General features: G+C 41.0%; 1 protein-coding gene across 2 annotated transcripts in view; it reads right to left on the reverse strand.

The window, feature by feature from the left end:
• Positions 1-24,002, reverse strand: part of DPYD (dihydropyrimidine dehydrogenase) — a 588,030-nt gene that overhangs the window by 226,851 nt on the left and 337,177 nt on the right. For both annotated transcript variants that reach the window (XM_045026686.1, XM_045026687.1), the window contains one exon: positions 7,943-8,127. In XM_045026686.1, the coding sequence (XP_044882621.1) occupies positions 7,943-8,127 (185 nt within the window). The remainder of the gene's footprint in view (positions 1-7,942; positions 8,128-24,002) is intronic.

Raw genomic sequence — 24,002 nt, forward strand, 5'->3', positions numbered from 1 at the left:
GAGGGGTAGCCGTGTTAGTTTGGATCTGTAAAAAGCGATGAAGAGTCCTGTGGCACCTTATAGACTAACAGAAGTATTGGAGCATGAGCTTTCGTGGGTGAATACCCACTTTGTCAGACAGTGGCACGGGACTCTTTGTCGCTGTTTTGTCATAGTGGTTTGGAAACCACTTTTACAGCCTGAGTATCTCCAACAGCCTGATACTACACTTCCACATCTCTGATGATCACTGGCCCAACGAGGAGTTGTTCAAAATGGGTCTTTCATCCCAAGAGGCTGGCATAGGTGGTGACAAGAATTAGGGAACCCAGGGGAGTAAATCAAAATGACAAAATATGCACTGCTGTAAGATGAGGCCGAGGGTTCGACAGTCAGTAGCAATGCTTCCTTGCAGATTTATCTTCCCCTCCTCTTGTCACACTCCCTTTTGTTCCTTTTTAATGTTTGTTTTGCTTTTCACAACCTCTCTGTTCAGTACAATGCTCATAAAGGAACTAAATTTACTAAAGCCTGGTCTACACTAGGCGTTTAAACCGGTTTTAGGAGCGTAAAACCGATTTAACGCCACACCCGTTCACACTAAGAGGCCCTTTATATCGGTATAAAGGGCTCTTTAAACCGGTTTCTGTACTCCTCCCTAACGAGAGGAATAGCGCTAATATCAGTATTACCATATCGGATTGGGGTTAGTGTGGCCGCATATCGACGGTATTGGCCTCCGGGCGGTATCCCACAGTGCACCACTGACTGCTCTGGACAGCAATCTGAACTCGGATGCAGTGGCCAGGTAGACAGGAAAAGCCCCACGAACTTTTGAATATTTCCTGTTTGCCCAGCGTGGAGCTCCGATCAGCACGTGTGGTGATGCAGTTAAAAATCAAAATAAAGAAAGAGCTCCCGCATGGACGATGCGGACGTGATCGCTGTAAGGGCAGGCAAATCTGTTCTATCAGCGCTCTGTTACAGAAGACGAAATTCAAAATCATTTTTAAAAAATCTCCAGACAGATGCCATAGCAGGGACTCAGCGCACTGCTGCGTGATAAGCGTAACGGAAAGCCAAAGAATCAAATGGACGCTCATGGACTGGAGGACTCAAGCTATCCCACAGTTCCTGCAGTCTCTGAAAAGCATTTGCATTCTTGGCTGAGCTCCAAATGCTTCTAGGGTCAAAAACAGTGTCCGCGGTGGGTCAGGGCATAGCTAGGCAATTTACGCACCCCCCCACCCACCCCCAGAAGTGAAAGGGAAAACAATCCTCTCTTGACTCTTTTACATGTCACCCTATCTTTACTGAATGCTGCAGATAGACGCGATGGTGCAGCACTCAACAACAACATCCTTGCTCCCCCCACGCTATGGATGGCTGATGGTACAATATGGCTGGTATCCGTCCTCATCATCAGCCTATTGGCACATGGGGCAGTGCAAAAGGATTGATAACCATGCTGACTAGCATCGGTAAGGTCAATCAAGGGTGCCTGGTCCTAATTTTTCGTGGTAGATGGTACAGTATGGCTGATAACCATCGTCATCATAGCAACAGGGGGCTGAGCTCCATCAGCCCCCACCCTTCATGTGTAAAGAAAAGACTCAATTGCCCCTGGACTAGCAGAGGGATGCTGGGCTCCTCTCCTACACACTCCTTACTGTCCTGTCTGGACTATCATAGAAGCTGGAGGCTGCCTTCCACTCATATCTCACTAACAAGTCACTGTGTCTTATTCCTGCATTCTTTATTACTTCATCACACAAGTGGGGGGACAATGCTACGGTAGCCCAGGAAGGCTGGGAGAAGAACGGAATCAACAGGTGGGGTTGTTGCAGGAGCACCCCCTGTGAATAGCATACAGCTCATAATTTCTGCAGGATCTGACACAGAGCAGCTGTGCTCTCTGGTTCTATGATACAGTGGTTCTCTAGTACACTTGCCCATATTCTAGGCAGGACTGATTCTATTTTTAGATACCAAAAAGGAGGGATTGACTCAGGGAGTCATTCCCAATTTTGGCTTTTGCTCCCCTGGCTAAGAGCAGCCAGGGGCACTTATGACAGCAACAGATGGTGCAGTGCAAAAGGACTGGTAGCCACGATCATCTTATTACCAATTTATGGCATGGTAGATGGTACAATATGGCTGGTAACCATCTCTGCTATCATGCAAAAGCAAAAGCATGCTGCTGTGTAGCGCTGCTGAATCGCCTCTGTGAGCGGCATCTAGTACACATACGGTGACAGTCACAAAAGGCTAAACAGGCTCCATGATTGCCATGCTATGGCATCTGCCAGGGCAATCCAGGGAAAAAAGGCACGAAATGCTTGTCTGCCGTTGCTTTCCCAGCGGAAGGAGTGACTTACGACATTTACCCAGAACCACCCGTGACAATGATTTTTGCCGCATCAGGCACTGGGATCTCAACCCGGAAATTCCAAGGGGTGGGGGAGGCTGCGGGAACTATGGGATAGCTACGGAATAGCTACCCACAGTGCAATGCTCCAGAAATCGACGCTAGCCTCGGACCGTGGACGCACACCACCGATTTAATGTGTTTAGTGTGGCCACGCACACTCGATTTTATACAATCTGTTTTGTTAAACCGGTTTATGTAAATTCGGAATAATCCCGTAGTGTAGACGTACCCTAAGTCAAAATAAAATGCTATATAGGTTCCTAATAGGAAAAAATAAGATCTATAATTAAGATTGACCTGACACTGCACACACAGTAAAAGAAAACCTGTAGACACAAGTTTATTTATAATAATTCTTTCCCCGATTTTAGAAAAAGAAGATAAAAAATTCTTGCTAGATTCTTCTCTAATTTGTTGTCAACCAGTGGAGTCTACAATTATGGGAATTCAGATTCCTGGTTACCACGTCTCCATAGTTCTTTGAAAAGCATGCCAAAATCCACAAACATTTTGCATGCAGTCATCTTCTTTCTTCTGATCTGGATACTCTTGCAGAGACAGTGTGCTCTGTAGTAAAGAGCACAGGACTGGGAGACAGGAAGATCCTGCATTTTAAAACTTGCACACTGATTCGCTATGTGGCCTTGAGCAAGTAATTTCATCTGTCTCTGTCTGTTTCCCTAGCTGTGGATAACTACTTAACCACCTACCTCATGGCATTATTGTATATAGTCAATGTCTATGCAGTGCCTTCAAGACACAGAGCACTAAAAAAATGCTAAGTTTCATCAACATCATTCTTTTAATGAGAGCCTTCTCCTCTGCAGCCTTGAATGATTTTCCTGCATCTTTCCACCTCATTGACTCGCTCATTTAAAATCTCATCTGAAAACCTGTCTATTCTTCCTTGCCCATACTCACTCTCTTTTCTATTATTTAGCTGTGTAATTCTATTATTTACAATCAGTCACCAAAGCATTTTGTATGAAAGGCACTATTCAAATTAAAAAATTGTACTGAATTGCAGTGTATTATCCCCTGCCTGTGGATCCTTTAAGGAACTTGAATAGGCTTTGTAAATATGCACTTATTCATTCTAAAATTACATATTTGTCAAAGCATAATAGGAGAAGTCCTATATCTCAGGGATATGAATTAACACCATACTGTTACCCCTTTTGACTCAACCGGTTACCCAATATTTGAGGTCTTGGGGATTGTTTCCTTTAGAACAGTGGTTCTCAAACTTTTGTACTAGTGACCCCTTTCACATAGGAAGCCTCTGAGTGTGACCCACCCCTTATAAATTAAAAACACATTTTTATATATTTAACACCATTATAAATGCTGGAGGAAAAGTGCGGTTTGACGGTGGAGGCTGACAGCTCGCAACCCTCCATGTAATAACTTTGCAACCCTGTGATGGGTTTGAGAATCCCTGGTTTAGAAGGAGAAATTGATGATGGAGTCAGGTATTTCTTCATTGCAATCTTATTTATTTAGAAAGTATGTACAAAGTCTTATTTTCCTAAACACCCCAGGAATTAATAACAGGAGGTTTTTCGCTCACAGTCCAAGCCTCTTTCAAGCCAGCACCACTGAAAAAGCTCTCTCTCTCAGGGCCACACTCCCAGTGCTTTTCTAATTGTCTCCTTGCCTTTCTGCTTCTTTCTACCTGCTTCCTGGTTGTTTCTGGCTCTAACATACATGCAGCTAAAATCAAATAACTCACCAGCTACCTTCTGTTTGCATACCGTCTAGTCTTTGGGAGGTGACATTTTAGTCCCTAGGGCAGCGTTTTCCAATGTTTCAGCTAACATTAAACAAAGGCGGCATTTAATTGTTCCCTCATTTAGCCTGAATAGAAGGCAGCCAGCATGGCCAACAGCTTCAAAGACAAGCCTGAGGAAATGGCCAGTCTTCATAGAAGAAATAGAGTCCAGGCTCACTAGATATAAAATTCACATTATTTATTTATTTCATGGGAAAATGTGTGGGGGGGAAATCTGCTTTAAGTAGTACAATACTAGTGCCCTTAAAATGATATTGGGCCAGATCCTCAAGGAACTGCAATTTACATCCGCTGAAGATCTGGCCCACTATTATGTATTAAGTGCACAAAATAGCTTACAGTCTGCTCTAACAGGTAGACAGAGGACACAGGACACACTGAGTGGCTCAGAGGAAGGAAAACAGATGTTAAAAATACTTATTAGTAACTATAGACTCATTGTGAACAACACCAGAAGAGTGAATCTTTAGGAGGGATTTGAATAAGGTGAGGATGGTGACTTGGAAAACAGATGTAGGAAAGGGGTGGCGGGGAAAGAGACAGAGAAATGGGAGTGTGAGTGGTGGGCAGCCTGGTGAATTGGGTTGCTTCTATGTGGATCTTTATCTTCCTCTATCTTTGAATTACATTGATTCTATTTAGAATGTATAGGAAAGTTCTAATGGAACAGTCAGACCAGGAAGGGACAAAAGTACTTCCATCCTCAGTTGGGTTTCGGCTGGTCTTGTTTACACAGGCCACAAAGATACAGAGTTCAGCCAAGCCTGTGCTTTTCAAGCTGGTGGAAGAATACTGAGAAGCAAGGAATGTTTGGTCTGTTACTGATGGAGAACGTCCAGTGTGAGATCAGCCAAAATGCTTCTGTAAATAATTCCTAGTTTTGAACATAAGGCATTCCCTTTGGAAAGCCCTTGACTCTGGAACTCACACGTCTCTTGAATGCATGCCAGAGTTTGAATGATTTGAGCTTCAGGGCACATGTAAAGCCCATCTGTTTGCTCAGCCTTTTGCCTGAACTAGGCTGAGATGTGAGGAGTGTGCTGTTTAAAGGAAACGACAAGCAATTAACTGGGATGCTGTTTTTTAATTTCACTTTTTATTGTGGTCTAGAATTGTTTGGATTGGTCTTTTGATGCTGCCAAGCGTGGACTGCATGCTAGTTATATTTTTACTGGTGCTAGTACAGTCAGTGGCTTGGGAAATGGGCAATTATTTTTTTATAAATACAAATAGATACATTGTACACAGAACAGCTGAAACCTAAAATGAGCCTTTTTATTAAATCAAATACTAAGACTGTGAAGAAATTGTCAGCTTTACAATCCTGTAGATGAGAGAAAGTCAATCTATTTCATGAGGGTATTTTTATCTAAAGCAGGGGAGGATTCAACAGTTCGTTCAAAATTGAGGAACACTTTACATATGTATGTATGTGTACCCACACACAGAGCCATGTGTTAGGCATATAAATGCTAGAGCATTGTGATCTGGCTCTGAATCACAACTCCCCTAAAAATGAAGTCCCTCATTCTGTTACTAAGATTGCAACTGATGCAAATATTGGTGAAGTAACTGCCAAATTACAGTCTTCCCCACCACAGCAGCCAGATTTTACCGGGACCGTACATCCAAATAAATGCCTCTTGGCTACCCATTCATCTAGCAGCTGGAAAGATGACACTTGACATTTGGAAACTTTCCTGTGAAGATTGCTGCAAGGCTTTCCCATTAGCTTCCTGGTGAGACTGTAAGGTCGAATAAGCTGCCTCAAACCCTGCAAAGGGTAACCGAAGCACTCTAATATCAAGTCTGTTTGATTTAAAATTCTAAATTCTCAGGCCACAACTTTCAGACTCCCTTTAAAATGCTCAGTATATTCCAATATACTGAGTGTTTTAGAGGAAGAAAAAATGTCCTTTGACGGGAATGCAATTATAACAGATGCTTTGAGTGATGCATGTTTTCATGAGAAGTTGGAGAGGGAATAAGGAGAGAGAGAGAGAGAGGAAATACCCCCACTAAGGTCACAGAGATGCCAAAACAAATGTACTCACACATCAAAGCTTAGAATGTTTAACACTAGGTATTTGGATGGGGTCTAAAAATACAGATTACAAACACTGCTTCAGAATAAGTGAGAAAAATATGCACTGATAGTGAAAACAAGTTTTGAGCCACACAGTATTTTTATGAAGCCACATCAGACTGAAACAATCTGATGCTGCACACACAGTGTCTCATAAGGGGTGGGGGACAAAGGAATTGCACTGCTACTACCTCAGTTGTTCAAATCCATTTTTCTTGGGAAACATTTTCTTCTTTGTTTGTTCCAAAGAATTCTTCATACTACAAACATTTTTTTTTATCAGCTGCCTTTCCACACGAAGGCCAAGGACTCTGGTCTGCTATGGTTCCTCTGCACCTGATCTAAGACTATAGCTTGCTTGCTATGCCTGTTTTTACATTAAACTGGGGGAGAGAAGAGCAGATCACAGCTCTCACTCTGTATCATCTCTACAGCACACAAAGGGGAAATGCTTAGTCACCTGGTTGCCTGAGTTTAAACCCATTAAACTCCACTTCTTTGCACTGTTTTTCTCCATGAGTTAGGTTTTGTATTTGCCTTGCTCGTGTGGCCCCATTATCAGATTTGTCTGAGCTGGACTGCAATCCCTTATTTGTGTGTGTGCGTATGTTTTGTCAAGCACTGGTACACTTGCACTGTATAAATAATAGTATCTTCCCCAGGTAACAACAGGGACCATATTTAATTTATACTTTCTGTGCTGTTCAAAGGTTCTATTTAATATTGATGGGCTTCCCACCCCCCACTACCTAAATCATATATCTGCATATACTGAATATTGTGGAAGAAGCCACAGCAGAACAGAGACCTTGGTGGAACTCTGAGTTGGAGAGAAGAATCTTGTTAAGATTTATACATTTAAAAAAAAATCTAGTTTCAATGTACCAAAGCCATTTTTGTTATTATACATCTATAGTTTTAATTATCTAATCCAGAGGCTCTCAAACTGGGAAGCAGCCCCCCCTGCTTGTTCCTTGTTATGTGTGTGGAGTGTACAAGTATGCAAATGCCCTGGGGGGCGCACAATGCATTCGGGGGGTGGGGATGAGACGCTTTAGGGAAAAAAAATTACTGGGTACATTTTACCCACAGCAATGAATTACTATCAAAGCTGACTCCTCCAGACATGTCAGGTCCTCAGATGGTGCTGTGGATTTTGACAGATTTCTGTTAAGCTTGCATAGCATTATACAAAGTCGTTGCCATCTGTACATTAATCCATTTGCTATGACTTGGTGTGCACATTTAATTGTAAGAACTGACCATGATTGCAGTTTTGCATTTGCTCTTATTACAATGGATCACTGGCTCTGTTTGAATCAATGCTTTACTGTTTTTAATATTTAATGAGCGTTGAATGTTGATTTTTTTTGTTGGTATATTTACTTGTGTGGAGGAAAGGGAAGGTGTAAACTATTACGGCCACAAAGAAGGGGGGCACGATCAAATAAGTTTGAGAATCGCTGATCTAAAAGATTTGTAGTGCACCAATGCCCAGAGTATCTAGATGCCCGTTACTCAAAACCTACATATTTAATTCTAGAAATCCATGGCAATTATTTCAATAACCAGGAAAAAAGCAAGCCAATAAATGTGTGTGTGAAAACAGATATCAAGTAGCAGCTGGAAAGGAAAACTACTTTTAAAAACCCACCTGTATGTATCTGTGCATATACCAGGAAGCTTGTTTTCCATCGTTCACTGATTCCACTGTAGTGTTAGCTAAACCTCCAATGTCACCACCGGCAAAAACCCACGGTTCACTGGTTTGCATGGTCTCTGGATCCACTTCAGGAAGACCCCATCTATTAAACTGGATAGGATTCATGGCTTCTTTTACTGTATTTAAGTGAAAGATAAAAAAATACTAAGTAGATGATCTGGAGATAGTTTAACAGATTTATTAAGCAATTGTTGCTACGATCCACTTCATATAGACAATAATAAAAGTAAGAAATAAACCATTGTTACAGTCCATATCACTGTGTTTCTACCTTGACTTCCAGTAGAGTTAATCCAGAAGTGTATTTACTATGGGGATTCACATGCAAAGGTCCAATGTCTAGCACATGGAATGAATATGCAACCAGTGTCACAATAGAAACCATTTTTCATGTGTCTGCTAAGCAAGGTGTAGTAAGATGAGGCCCTGAAACATAAACCCTTATCAGAGGCCCAGTATGAGGCCTAAGGCCTGAACTAAAGTAATGGTCAAGACTTTGCTAACACAAAGCAAAGTTAAGCTGTGAGCCAGAGGCAGGCCCTGCTCACAGAAGCTGGCAAGGAAAGGGCTGATGCTGCAAAAAGAGACATACCTAAAAAGGTACTGGACGCCAGATATCAGAACATTTGCATACTTGTACACTCCACACACATAACAAGGAACAAGCTGACCCATCCCAATGACAGGGCCAAAAGGGTAATATGATGGATAGAGTTGTTTTGTTCGAACAAACATGTACAAGGTGAGAGGCGGCACCTTAATACGTAGAGGGGTTATACCTCAATACGTCAGGAGTGATGTGTAACTTGTTTGTACCTCTGTATAAGAATGCACCTCTGAGTGGATGTCTTTGTCCAGCCTAGGGGGCAGCGGAGAGTCCCACCACTGACTGAGCTGAGTCCATTACCAGGGGGCACATATTTGTAGTATGTCCTGTAGGGTAGAGTCTAGAGGGAACTATTACTGTGCTTCGTTTGACAATAAACCTGGCCCGGGTGCCTTCGTACCTTACTAGAGTCTGTGGTCATTGGGGGTTCTCTCGGGGTCTGCTGTGCCAGCAATCTGCAGAGCCTGGGCAGCACACAGAGGGAACACATGCACGCAACCGATTGATATCAACATTGAACAGAACAGAGCACCACACTAGGAGCATCTGACAACACTATATGCAAGAGGTAATTGTACAGGAATATCATGAAGTGAAGAAAGAGGTGGTGGTGTCGATTGTGCCCAAACCAGAAGGAACAAACTGACTCTGATACGCTATTGATCACTTCCTGAGCATGAACTACAAATCCTACATGGACTTTATATTGAGATTTACAAGAATACTCAGCACTGGCTTTCCTCACCTACCACTGATGTCATTGGTAGTTTTACCATTAATATCAATGGGTGCAGAGTTAGGCTAATGTTCTGCACTTTTGAAAATCCTGCCCTAGTCACCATTGGTGAACAAGGGGGAGTCTCACCTTCTTTTATCCTAGCATCATCCATTCATCCCATTCTCATTTGTCTACCCACTCATCCACATCGAATTCAAAATATTTTTCTACTTCCCAAGACAACAAACATATACACTTGGTAGTTTTCAAAGTTGTTGCCCTCCCAGCCTCTGATTCATGTCACCTTGATCCAGACACGCAATGAAATGATGACAGAAATATGGATGAATTTTAAGTGACAGGCTGCAACTTTTATTAAGCTTAAACACAGGGGAGGGGCACTACTCGTCCATTATCCAGAGCTTCCTATACCAGGCATTTAATTGGTTCCAGTGTGAGGGTTACAGGGCTCTTACCATATAACCCATAACTTGGGGTAGACTCTCCTCAGCCTACCCTCCAAGACTTAGTTTGCTCTGAGTCCTACCATCCTCTTCCCCTCACCCCCACCCCCCACCCCCCGTGAGAGACAGAGGGTGCAGAAGGGTGGGGATTTCAGCCCATGAGGGCCAAAAGGTCTGACCTGACCTTGGCCCACAAGCTCTCATGAGCCCAAAGCCCATGACCAATATCCCAGTATTCTACTTCTGGGAACCATTCATTTTATCCTTTTAACCGCATGGGAAACCGGCCTCAAGTTGCAAAACATTAACAACTCAACCAAGTACCTCAGTTAGGTATTAAGTGCATTCCTGCTTAACCCACCATGTCTTGAAGGTGCTTCAAGGCAGGTGAAAAGACACCCTGGTTCTCTGCCAATTGGCCCGTAGGAGAAAAAAAATCATTCCTGACCCCCAAACAGGTGATCATGGCATTTGTCAGGATGTGAGTAGTGTGGCGCTGATGAAATGAAGCTGAAAGAAGATCCACAGGGCTCTCACCCCAGCTTAAATTCTGGGAGCTAGGGAATGCTGGAGAATCAGCACCCCTCTCCCCTACTGTCTAATCAATGCCAGGGACTCCAAGGGGTGGGGAGGAGCTACCTGGTATCTCTCAGCAAGTGTCTCCTTCCTTGCTCCTGAGGCTGTTCCCTTTCACCATCAGGCCCCTCATGTTCCCTCACCTGTTGAGGCAGATGGGTGGCATTTTTGAAGTTTAGAACTGAAAAAGAATGATTTTCCACATCTGTCCTTGTAACAGTTTCTTCAGATCTTCAATATTTATACACACACAAGATCAAGAGAGTCTTCCATCACAACAGAAATGACACTCTGCCACTTTTAGGCAATTATTGTAGAAAATTTTGAGACAAAATGTTTTTCCATCTGAAAAAGCTGTTTCATTTAAACTGAAACTTCCCTGGGGAATATGATGATTTTGACAAAATTTTGCTTCTGGTTTTTTTTTTTTAAATAAAAAACGCAATTCAATATGATTAAGAAACCCTCACTCAACATTTTCAGAATAAAATGTTTCAATTTTTCATTTCAGAATGAGTTTTTGGATTGATTTTTTAAATTTTTATAAATATAAAAAATTTAAAAATAGGAAGTCAAAATGAAAATGAAATGTTTCATTGACTCCAAACAATTTTTTTCAGGAATTTTGTTGTGTGGGAACTTTCGAAATTCTTTGTTTTCATTTCCGTTCCAAGCAAACTAGCTTTCAAAACTGCTGTATTTCCCACATTATTCTAGGAATTTTTAGGATGCTGTTCTGTTTAATCTGTCTATTTTAGATACCTATATGGCCCCCATTGTCAAAGTGTCACCTGAAACCTCCCAATCTTTTTTTTCCATAATCTTTAATGTATTTATTCTCACAATACCCCTTTGAGGTACAATTATATCCATTTTACAAATGGGGAATGAGGAACAAAGAGACTTGGCCTAGGTCACATTGGAAGTTCATGGTGGAGGAGCAAATTGAATCCTGGTCTCCCAAGATCCTGGCTAGAACTCTAGCCACTGCACTATCCTTCCTTCTCAGACTATAAATCTCCATCCACTCCTCTTTTTTTTTGTTTTAGAAAAAGCAAGAATACTATCTCCATAAAACAGCCACAAAAGTATCAATGACTGACCACCTACTTTGGGAGAAGAGGTCAGGAAAAAGTGTGTGTGTGTGTGTGTGTGTGTGTGTGTGTGTGTGTGTAATTATATGCCTGGAGATGACTGAAAAATAAAAAATTTAAAATAGGAGTGTTACAATGTTAACTACAGAATGGGAAGCCCAAGTGCCTGATTCACCACTATCTTAGTCCAGTTTTATGCCATCACAATTTCAGTGGAGTTACACCAATGGGTATCTGGAGTAATGCAAGGGGGAATCAGACACCTTCCCCCCCCCCCCAAGGGTAAATTACACGGGGAAAATATATGCTGTTAAAACACAACACAACTATTTTCTCCGCTTATCTTATGGAACATTATTGCAGAAAAGATATCGTCAATTCTCTTATTTGTTACAAAATGGAATATAAACATATATATATATACACACACACACGGCAGATGGACAGGTTGTACATAAAACAGGAGCTGAAATGCACAGAATACCACACTACTTTTTGTACTTCATGCAACAGTACAAATGGGACATGAATACAAATAACAAAGCCTAAGATCATCTCACCGCCATCTATTAAAAGTCATCTTTCTCATTAAAAAACATTTTAACTGTGTATTATTTTCCTACTTTAACTTTTGAATTAGCTTCTTTATAAATACAAAGATATTTTAATGTAGATTTATAATGAAGAAATATTTTCAGATAAATTCTTGTAACAAATCTTGAAGCCATGTATCAAAATGAGTTATTTTTATATCGCTTTAACTATATTGTGACACCCAAGTTTCTGCAATAAAATGCAGTTTAAAACTGCAGTGTTCCTCAGGGACATATCACTAGCAGATGCAGATTGCCAAGGTCAATTAAACTGATGTAGCTGTGCTGTCATATATGTAAAAGAGAAACCTGCTAGCATATGACAAGAATATTTCTCAGTATTTATAGAAAAATGTCAAATATGTGTTGTGTTTTTACTTGAGATGGGCCTAAGTGGGTGTATTTTGGGTTGGCAAAACCTCAGTCAGGTTTTATCTTTCCAAAGTCAAAACCAAAACCACCTGTAGTTTTACATTTGGATTTAGAGATTTAGCAATATGTTAGATTCTACATTTTGCTTTGCTCATTCGCGATATTGCCAATTTATATAATTCTCTTCTTCACTTAAAAAATTCTTACCCTCCACCTAGAACTATAAGGGGGTAAAATAAAAAAGCGTGTAACCTCACAGGCTGAACATTATGAATCTACCTAGTATAGAGGAGCAGTTGGACCACATACTGTATGCTGTTAACTGCCTGCATTGCCAAAACATGCATAGGTCCATGCAGTAAACCAAACCCAGACATTACCAAAGTACACGTAGAAGCATGCTGTTAGCCACCTTCTAACACTGCTAAGACATAGGCATATGGGAGTCTGCCACCAGCACTAATATATGAGAGCAAGCTCTTGGTATTGCCCAAATATATGTTCAAGCCCACAGCAAGCCCACAGCCCTTCTTGCATAACCCCTCCCAACTTCCTTTCCAGGCCCCATACCATGCCCTCCCCTTCCAGAATCAAACACTCCCTGGGGATGTGGAGGTAATTGGGAGCAGGTGGGATTTCTGATAGATGGGAAAAGAGGTGGAGAGTATCTCTTTGTGTGAGAGCTGAGTACATTCAGAGGCAAAATACTATACTGGGAAAGAAAGATACAAGCACAATATACTCGGTCACATATTTTTTTTCATTCTTCACACACCTATCACCCAGATCCAAAGTGCTTTTTGCAACAAAGTTAGATCCAAAATCACAGGCAGCAGTTTGGATTCGGTATCCCACACTGTAACACACTCTCAAAACTAAATGAAAATGGTACAGGTCTGGGCCTCTATCTAGGTATAAAACATTAAAATAGAATAACTGCTTCTGGTGCTGAAACTTGACACAGTATTTCACTTTGAAAAATAGCTGGTAAACATGCAAAATTATTGTTTTTCTCAGTATTCTTTGTAAACATCAATGTCCTAGCTTATCATTCAAAGTTTAAAGACTTACTGATTGCAAAAAATATATTTGTGGTTGAATTTGGCCAAAAAACCCAAAACAAAACTAAAGCCTGGACACTCCTAGTAGCTGAATACAAAAATATCTGAGAAGGTTTTATTTAAAAATATTCAAACAATCACAATATAACACCAAACATAACCTTCCGACTGAGGCTGATTAAATCTGTGGATGACACAAAGTTGGGAGGTATTGCCTATATGGTGGAGCACTGGAATATCATACGAGAATATTTGGATGATCTTGAAAACTGGAATAGTAGAAATGGGATGAAGTTTACAGCAAGAATTTTTGCTATAAACTAGGGATTTATCAGTTGGAAACAACAGAGGAGGAGAAAGACCTGGGTGCATTGGTCAATCACAGTATGGCTCCAATGTGATGCGGCCATGAAAAAGGCTAACACAATCATAGGATGCATCAGGCAAAGTATTTTCCGTAGACACAGAGACGTATTATTACCATTGTACAAGGTACTGGTGAGACCCTCATCTAGAATACTGTGTGCAGTTCTGGTGTCCTGTAACAGGGTCGGCACACGCCTCTCACAAGTGCCCCCCTTTGGCTAATTGCGTCTTTGCAATCTCTCAATTTGGAATGGGTTCGCGCCCACTTCTCACAAGCACCCCCTATGCTTATCACAGTTAGGGTTGGGAAGGAATTCCCCCCTGCCCCCGGTCAGATTGGCAGAGATCCTTGGGGGTTTCACCTTCCTCTGCTGTGTGAGGCACAAGTCAATTGCCAGTTTGAGCTAGAGTATATGGTGGATTTTCTGCAACTTGAAGTCTTAAATCAAGATTTGAGGACTTCAGTAATTCAGCAAAAATTTATGGGCCTAGTACAGGAGTGAGTGGGTGAGGTTTGGAGGCCTGCAATGTGCAGGAGGTCAGACTAGATGATCATGATGTTCTCTTCTGGCCTTACAGTACGTAAGGTATTGCCCGAAGCTAGACCATCTCAGCATATAAGGGCCTGTGTGCTTATTTTAAGTAATTCTATCCTGCCTATCTAAATTCTGCTCCCTGGGTTCATCTGGATGTTATCAATGTTCTTTCCCTGTCCCAAATCTTTGCATATTTTGACATGTGATATTGACAATTTGTGTTTTAATGGTTATAAAGCTGTAACCTTTTGAATCCCAACATCTAATGATCATCTTTCCATCTTTTTACTGAAGAAAAATACCTGCTAACCCTTTCAAAATGGATGAGATTTGAAGTGGAATCCATTCAGAAACTGAGGACCAGCAGCCAAGTGGGAATCTGGCCAGGGCCGGCTCTAACTTTTTTGCCGCCCCAAGCAGAAAAAAGAGTGCCGCTCCACTGTAACACCCCCACCCGAGCGCCACCCTGCCGAAACATCCCGCCCCCCCCACCCCCCCCCGAGCCCCGCCCCACCGAAAACACCCCCTCTGGAGTGCCGTGCCTCCCCACTGAAACATCCCCCCAAGCGCTGCGCCATGCTGCCGAAACAAAAACAACAACAAAAAACCTCGAGCGCCGCCCCGCCGAACCAAAAAAAACAAAAAACAAGTGCCCCCCGCCACCCCAAGATTGGCCGCCCCTTACAAGGTGCTGCTCCAAGCATGTGCTTGGTCGGCTGGTGCCTGGAGCCGGCCCTGAATCTGGCTATGAAATCTTGGATCCCACCTACAGTTAGTGCATACACTTCGAATTTGTTCAGACAATAGGTGACCTGTTATTAGACAAGGAGTTTTATCTAATATAGAAGTGTAAAGCCCAAGGTTGCATCTTTATGTTTGTTTTCTGTGTAACTTGTATCTGTTGTCTCTCTCTTAGTTTTTCATCTTTGAATCTGTGGTTTTTCTATTAAATAAACCTTTTGTTCATTTTTATCCCAAGGAGGTCTCCAGTGTGCAAACTGTGTGGAGTGTGTGCACCAAAGTAAGCTGGTGTCTAGGGGAATGGTTTCACCTTTTGGAGGGTGATGAACCAGAGGGGAAAAGTCTAGTATTTGAGAATTCAAGGAGAATTCAAGTTTGGGGGAAACTTGGGACTGGAAAGGCTGGTGGTGTCATCCTGCAAGGAGTAATTAGGCTGGTGGAAGCCAGTAAATCTTTGTGCTTGTGGACAGGCTAATGTATGTCAGGGATCTGAGCCATAGCAACACAATATTAAGGCATCCCAAGATTACACGGCAGGGGGTGACATAACACCCTGATCTGTGTGATCCCCAAAACATCTCAAAGAACTTAAGTCTTCACAGACTGAGGTACCCTTCATGAGGACCCTCATTCCCCCACAGAGAGGGAGGATGAGCAGATTCAGAGGCAGGCTGAATACTTGGAGGCAGGCTGAATGACCCAATCCAGGCTATTTGCCATAGAGGCCATTTAACACTGAACTGGACCCAAATTAAATGCTTCATTTTTTGTTCGTGGTTTACCCTTTCCCATTAAAGTTTAAGAAGTTTGGCCTTTCACTTTAAAATCCATCCCTGTGTCTGTGTTTCATTCTTCTGCATATTCTGATCAAATATATGTATATAATTTAAAGGGATCCTTCTGGATGAAAGACAGCATACAACTGCATTATTCTATTGTCATCAAGTGACACTATCACAAACACCACAAAGGGAAAGCATCTAATGTGTATTCCACATTTGCTGTATTCACAGTGCAAATAAACATAAATGGAAAGGCAGCAGCAAACTATATCACTTGCAAAAACAATATTATTAAAAAAAGAATACTGAAAAAATATTTTAATTAACAAAACAAATCGAATGGAAAAGATTCTTCAAATAAAGCTTTAAAAGTGAGTCTGTGTGTGTTTGACTGCCATGACTAATTATGTTGCCATGTAATGTGTGTTCAATTTGAGCTTATTTAAATAGCAGAAATGCTCATTAGCTGCAGTATATCTGTGAAGCTTCAGTAAACAGTTTAATGGTTTTTATGTTTAACCATTTTGATAAGTTCCTGTAATTTTGGCTTTAGAAGCTCATTAATGTTATTTCTGATATCCATCTTACAGACTTCTTTACTGTGAAAGGGCATCAAGTACTTCAGTACAATCTGAAAATACAGTAATCATATGTATAAAAATATAGCTACCTTACATGTAAAAAGTCTGACACACTGCCAATACAATCCACATCGTAGGCTGCAGAAGCAATAAATCTGCCAGAAGCAATGGTACAAGCACATTCCACCTACCATCCCTAGCCAACTGTGGGCTGTACTGACCTGCATTGGCTTCCCAAAGCAGGCAAGGCTGATGAGCATAGGTCCACACATGCTGGGAAATGTGCCTATTTGTTCTCTAAGCAGCCCCCACCAGCAAAGCTCTTGGCTGTAAAATTAATGGCAGCAATTCTGCTATTGTCCCTCCACCAGTGCAGATGTTCTGCAGGTGAAAGGGTGTACAACTTGCCATTACACAAACTATATCAATAGCCAAACTCTTACTGATTTAAAGGGACTAGGATTTGAACCCTTTGTAAATTGTGATTTTACTCTGCCCAAAGTGCACTTTTCTGTAGATAGAGGACTTTACTCTCCAAGATTGCAAATCTGACATCTTTCCTGAGCGCTGAATTATTTTTAAAAAATACACTCCAAAAATGGGCAACTTTTCTGCCTCTGAAATATAAAAAATCAGTTAGGAACCAGGACAAAGGCCTCACAATACCAATCATTTAGAAATTGTAAAACTATAAATATGGGGATCTGACAAACCAATATGTGAAATGCATTTTGCAAATGTTCTATCTAATATTGCTGTTCTATCACATGCTGTTCTGTCTGTCACCCTCATTGCTTAATGCACCCTTTTAAAATGGCATGGAATTGAAGATAAACCATTTCTTTTCCCTTTTAAAAATAATGTGTATGCTACATCCCCACCCATACAAGTTACCACTTTATACAAACAAAAAAACAAAAACAAAATCAGGTGCAGATCCTAGATCCTGCCAATAAAGTTTATGGAATTTATGTTTGTTTAGGAAAAAAATGAAAAACAAACTTGGATACTTTTGCATTTCTAAAACAAAAAACAAAAAAAAAGGGAAATATTTTCCACATGTTGTCCTATATTCTATATAAATTAAAAACATAATATGTTCAATCTTAGGGACTCATGTCAAACTTACGGTTTATAACACTGTCCCAGAGTAAGAACATATGCGATCCCAACTACTAGTGAAAGCTGGCATATACAGCTGGACACATTAGAACGGTCCCACCCCCAGTCTGACAGCCTCTGTGCTGCTGAGGAGGATAAAAGTCCCAGGGAAGGAGAGCATCAAACTGGAGCAGAGGGAAACAATCCCATTGTTGGGACCCTCCTTCCAGATGATGTTGTGGTATCCTGTCGCACTGAGGATACCTCTCTGGGGGAGGGAACTGAAGCTATTAGGAAGAGACAGGCATTAGGGTATTAGTAATGGGCGATTCGGTCATTAGAAACATAGATAGCTGGGTTTGCGATGACTGGGAGAACTGCATGGTGACTTGCTTGCCTGGTGAGAAGGTTGGGGATCCATCAAGACATCTAGATAGACTTGTGTGTGTTGCTGGGGAGGAGCCGGTGGTCATGGTACATGTAGGTATCAATAACATAGGGAAGGATACGAGAGAGGTCCTGGAGGCCAAGTTTAGGCTGCTAGATAAGATATTGAAGTCCAGAACCTCCATGGTAGCATTCTCTGAGATACTCTCAGTTCCACATGCAGGGCTAGTTAGACAGGCAGAACTGCAGAGTCTCAATGCCTGGATGAGACGATGGTGTAGGGAGGAGGGGTTTAGATGTATTAGGAACTAGGGAAACTTTTGGGAAAGGGGGAGCCTATACAGGAAAGATGGGCTCCACCCAAACCAAAATGGAACCAGATTGCTTAACATTAAAAAGGTTATAGAACAGTTTTTAAACTAAGGGCTGGGGGAAAGCCGACAGGTGCAGAGGAGCACGTGGTTCGGATATCCCTTAGGGGATGTACCTATTAATGGAGAATCTCTATGTCCTAGTGAGGACGAGAGGATGGAAAATGATAAAATACAGGCAGGGTCTGATCAAGACAGTCAAATAAAAAAGAGTCCCATTCAAATAAAATGTGTAATGGCAGACAGCTAAAAGGAGACAAGTTTTTAAAGTGTTTATATACCAATGTTAGAAGTCTAAATAATAAAATGTGTGAACTAGAGTGCCTCGTATTAAATGAGGATATTGATATAATAGGCATCCCAGAAACTTGGTGGAATGAGGATAATCAATGGGATACAGTAATACCAGGATACAAAATATATCATAAGGACAGAACAGGTCGTGCTGGTGGGGGTGTGGCATTATATAAGAAAGAAAGTGTAAAAACAAAAGAAGTAAAACTCGTAAATGAACCAAACTGTGCCATAGAATCTCTATGGATAGACATTCCATGCTCTAACAAGAAGAATTTAGCGGTAGTGATATGTTACCGACCACTCGACAAGGATGGTGATAGTGACCGTGAAATGCTCAGGGAGATTAGAGAGGCTAGTAAAATAAAAAACTCAATAATAATAATGGGGGATTTCAACTATCCCCATATTGACTGGGTACATGTCACCTCAGGAAGGGATGCTGAGATAAAGATTCTTGACACCTTAAATTACTGCTTCTTGGAGCAGCTGGTCTTGGAACCCGTCAGAGGAGAGACAATTCTTGATTTAGTCATAAGTGGAACACAGGGTCTGGTCCAAAAGGTGAATCTAATAGCTTGGTAATAGTGACCATAATATAATTAAATTTAATATCCCTGTGGCAGGAAAAACACCACAGTGGCCCAACACTGTAGCATTTAATTATAGAAAGGGGAACTACACAATAATGAGGAGGTTAGTTAAACAGAAATTAAAGGGTACAGTGTCAAAAGTGAAATCTCTGCAAGCTGCGTGGAAACTTTTTAAAGACACCATAATAGAGGCTCAACATAAATGTAAACCCCAAATTAAAAAACATAGTAAGAGAACCAAAAAAGAGCCACCATGGCTAAACAACAAAGTAAAAGAAGCAGTGAGAACAAAAAGGCATCCTTAAAAAGTGGAAGCTAAATCCTAGTGAGGAACACAGAAAGGAGCATAAACACTGGCAAATGAAGTGTAAAAATATAATTAAGAAAGTCCAAGAAGAATTTGAGGAACAGTTAGCCAAAGAGTAAAAGTAACAGCAAAAAATGTTTTAAGTGCATCAGAAGCAGGAAGCCTGCTAAACAACCAGTGGGGCCACTGGACGATCGAGGTGCTAAAGGAGCACTCAAGGATGATAAGGCCATTGCAGAGAAACTAAATGAGTTCTTTGCATCGGTCTTCATGGCTGAGGATGTGAGGGAGAGTTCCAAACCTGAGCCATTCTTTTTAGGTGACAGATCTGAGGAACTGTCCCAGGTTGAGGTATCATTAGAGGAGGTTTTGGAACAAATTGATAAATTAAACAGCAATAAGTCACCAGGACCAGATGGTATTCACCCAAGAGTTGTGAAGGAACTCAAATGTGAAATTGCAGAACAACTAACTATAGTCTGTTTAAATCAGCTTCCGTACCAGATGAATGGAGGATAGCTAATGTGACGGCAATTTTTTAAAAGGGCTCCAGAGGTGACCCTGGCAACTACAGGCCAGTAAGCCTCACTTCAGTACCAGGCAAACTGGTTAAAACTATAATAAAAACAATATTGTATGACATATAGATGAACATAATTTGTTGGGAAATATGGTTTTTGTAAAGGGAAATCTACTAGAATTCTTTGAGGGGGTCAACAAGCATGTGGATCAAGGGGATCCGGTGGATATAGTGTACTTAGATTTTCAGAAAGCCTTTTACAAGGTCCCTCACCAAAGGCTCTTACGCAAAGTAAGCTTCCACGGGATAAGAGGGAGGGTGCTCTCATGGAGCTACCAAGGGGGATTTTATAGCTAACTGGCTGGCTGGGTGTCCATAAAAGGAAGCTACCTCCCCACCCCTTCATTGATCACAGCTGTATATCTAGAATACTTGCTTTTCTGCATTTATGTTTGGACCTTTGTAGTATTTATTTAAATTTATTAAAGAAGATAAAGAACATACATTTCTTACCAAGAAATTGTGGGAGTGGCTCCTTTCGACTCTGGCCTGCTAAACAGAATTTTGAATGAAACTAGCATTGTCAATGGCATCTGCATTAGCTCTGGACTATTACTTTGTGGCAAAAGTACTATTTTCTCTTCACAATTTTTTCATGGAAAAAACATTCTGTTTCCTCCATCCCACCTTCCCCCCCCCAAAACGAGGGGGACATTTGTAGCCCCAAACTGGTGCTGTCCCTTCTCTTTCAAGAAAAAAAAAATATTGTGTAAGGCCCGGGCCTTAAAATCAACTGGTCTTCTGTTTAGTAGCATATGGAGAATTCTATGCCACACCAGAAACTGTTAAGAGATACAGTTTAATACAAGGGATTATGTTCTTAATTATTGGGTAAACTGCAATTTGGAATGGTTCCAGAGGACATTCCTGTAACTCACTCACACATTTTAGGCTCCAAAATGGCAAAACAGGAAAGCAGGGAGAGTCAGTGAAAGTGCAAAGCTCCCTTAGGCTGTTTATTTTATTCAGGCCCAATTGTAAAATTGTTTCCTGGCCCTAATGTGCTGCTAAGTGGAAATGCATACTGTGCCTGCAAAAAACATCCTTTCGCCAAAACAAGCAAGCAAGAAATCATCACATGCCAATATTTCTCCTCTTCAAGAATCTAGTATAAATAACAACCTGATTTTTAACTGTTTTCACCAGTGGTGCTTATTTTTTTTAATACAGTTCTATATGGCAACTGTCCAGCTCTATCAGTTAGCTTCCCAAGCATATAATGGACTTTGCAGTTCTCCTAAGGTTTTGTGAAAAAATTAAAAATATATTTCTCTGAGCCCAAAGGGCAAATAAAGTACAAACCAGAATGCTTGAAAATGTAATAGCATTGTATTTTAACAAAACTTCAAACAGCAAATACCTCCCTATGAGCATGAGGAAACTGAGCTGTAAAATTACAAGTTCCTCTGCAAGAGCAAGAAACATCATGACGACAATAATAGACTGACAGAGCCTTTCCATCCTAAGTTCCATTCACAAGAGCAGATAACCATATGCTTAAGTCCCAGTGAGCTAAACTTTAAGCATCTGCTTCAGTCCTGTCTTGAGAGAATGACTTTCCGAATCAGGACTTAAATCCTGTTTTCATTTATATTTAAACTTCCGATGTGCCAAGCATTTAAGTTCTCAATGATTGGGAGAACCGCATGGTGATTTGCCTGCCTGGCGCGAAGGTTGCAGATCTCTCAAGACATCTAGATAGGCTTATGTGTAGTGCTGGGAACGAGCTGGTGGTCGTGGTACATGTAGGTACCAATAACATGGGGAAGGATAGGAAAGAGGTCCTGAAGGCCAAATTTAGGCTGCTAGGTAAGAGATTGAAGTCCAGGACCTCCATGGTAGCATTCTCTGAAATGCTTCCAGTTCCACACGCAGGGCCAGTTAGGCAGAACTGCAGGGTCTCAATGCATGGATGACATGATGGTGCAGGGAGGAGAGGGTTAGATTTATTAGGAACTGGGGAAGCTTTTGGGAGAGGGGGAGCCTTTACAGGAAGGAAGGGCTCCACTCAAATCAAAATGGACCCAGACTGTTGGCGCTTAAAATTAAAAAGGTAACAGAACAGTTTTTAAACTAAGGGAAAGCCAACAGGTGCGAAGGAGCATGTGGTTCTGACATCCCTTAGGGAAGGATCTATAAATGGAGATTCCCTATGTCCTAATAAGGAGGAGAGGATGGAAAATGATAAAATACAGGGAAAATCTGATGAGAAACAGTCAAATGAAAAAAGTCCCATTCAATTACATCATGCAATAGGGGACAGCAAAAAATGACAAGTTTTTAAAATGCTTATATACCAATGCTAGAAGTCTAAATAATAAGAAGGGTGAACTAGAGTGCCTAGTATTAAACGAGTATGTTGATATAATAGGTGTCACAGAAACCTGGTGGATGAGGAAAGTCAATGGGACACAGTAATACCAGGGTATAAAATATATCGGAAGGATAGAATGGGTCGTGCTGGTGGAAGAGTGGCACTATATGTGAAAGAAAGCATAGAATCAAATGAAGTAAAAATCTTAAATGAACTAAATTGTACTATAGAATCTCTAGGGATAGTAATTCCATGTTTGAAAAATAAGTATATAGCAGCAGGGCTATATTACAGACCAACTGACCAGGATGGTGTTAGTGGCTCTGAAATGCTCAGGGGGAGATTAGAGAGGCTATTAAAATAAGAAAACAAAACAAAACAAAAAACCAATAATGATAATGGGGGATTTCAACTATCCCCATATCACCTCAGAAAGGGATGCTGAGATAAAGTTTCTTGACACCTTAAATGACTGCTTCTTGGAGCAGCTAGTCCTGGAACCAACCAGAGGAGAGAAAATTCTTGATTTAGTCATAAGTGAAGCATGTGATCTGGTCCAAGAGGTGAATATAGCTGGACCGCTTGGTAATAGTGACCATAATATAATTAAATTTAACATTCCTGTGGCGGGGAAAACTCCACAGTGGCCCAATACTGTAGCATTTAATTTCAGAAAGGGGAACTACACAAAAATGAGGAAGTTAGTGAAACAGAAATTAAAAGGTACAGTAACAAAAGTAAAATCCCTGCAAGCTGTGTGGAAACTTTTTAAAGACACCATAATAGAGGCTCAATTTAAATGTATACCCAATTTAAAAAACATAGTAAGAGAACCAAGAAAGAGCCACCGTCATTAAACAACAAAGTAAAAGAAACAGTGAGAGGCAAAAAGGCATCCTTTAGAAAGTGGAAGATAAATCCAAATAAGGAAAATAGAAAAGAGCATTAACTCTGGCAAATGAAGTATAAAAATATAATCAGAAAGACCAAAAAAGAATTTAAAGAACAGCTGACCAAAGACTCCAAAAGTAATAGCAAATTTTTTTTTTTAAATACATCAGAGGCAGAAAGCCTACTAAACAACCAGTGGGGACACTGGACGATCGAGATGATAATGGAACACTTAAAGACGATAAGGCCATTTTGGAGAAACTAAAAGAATTCTTTGCATCAGTCTTCACTGTGGAAGATGTGAGGGAGAGTCCCATACCTGAGCCATTATTTTTGGGTGACAGATCTGAGGAACTGCCCAAAATTAAGGTGTCATTAGAGGAGGTTTTGGAACAAATTGATAAACTAAACAGTAATAAGTCTCCAGGACCCGATGGTATACACCCAAGAGTTCTGAAGGAACTCAAAGGTGAAATTGCAGGACTACTAACTGTCATCTGTAACCTATCATTTAAATTAGCTTCTGTACCAAATGACTGGAGGATAGCTAATGTGACGGCAATTTTTTAAAAGGGCTCCAGAGGTGACCCTGGCTACTACAGACCAGTAAGCCTCACTTCAGTACCAGGCAAATTGGTTGAACATAATTTGTTGGAAATAAT

Source organism: Mauremys mutica, chromosome 8 (assembly GCF_020497125.1).
Source record: "Mauremys mutica isolate MM-2020 ecotype Southern chromosome 8, ASM2049712v1, whole genome shotgun sequence".
Lineage (NCBI taxonomy): Eukaryota > Metazoa > Chordata > Testudines > Geoemydidae > Mauremys > Mauremys mutica.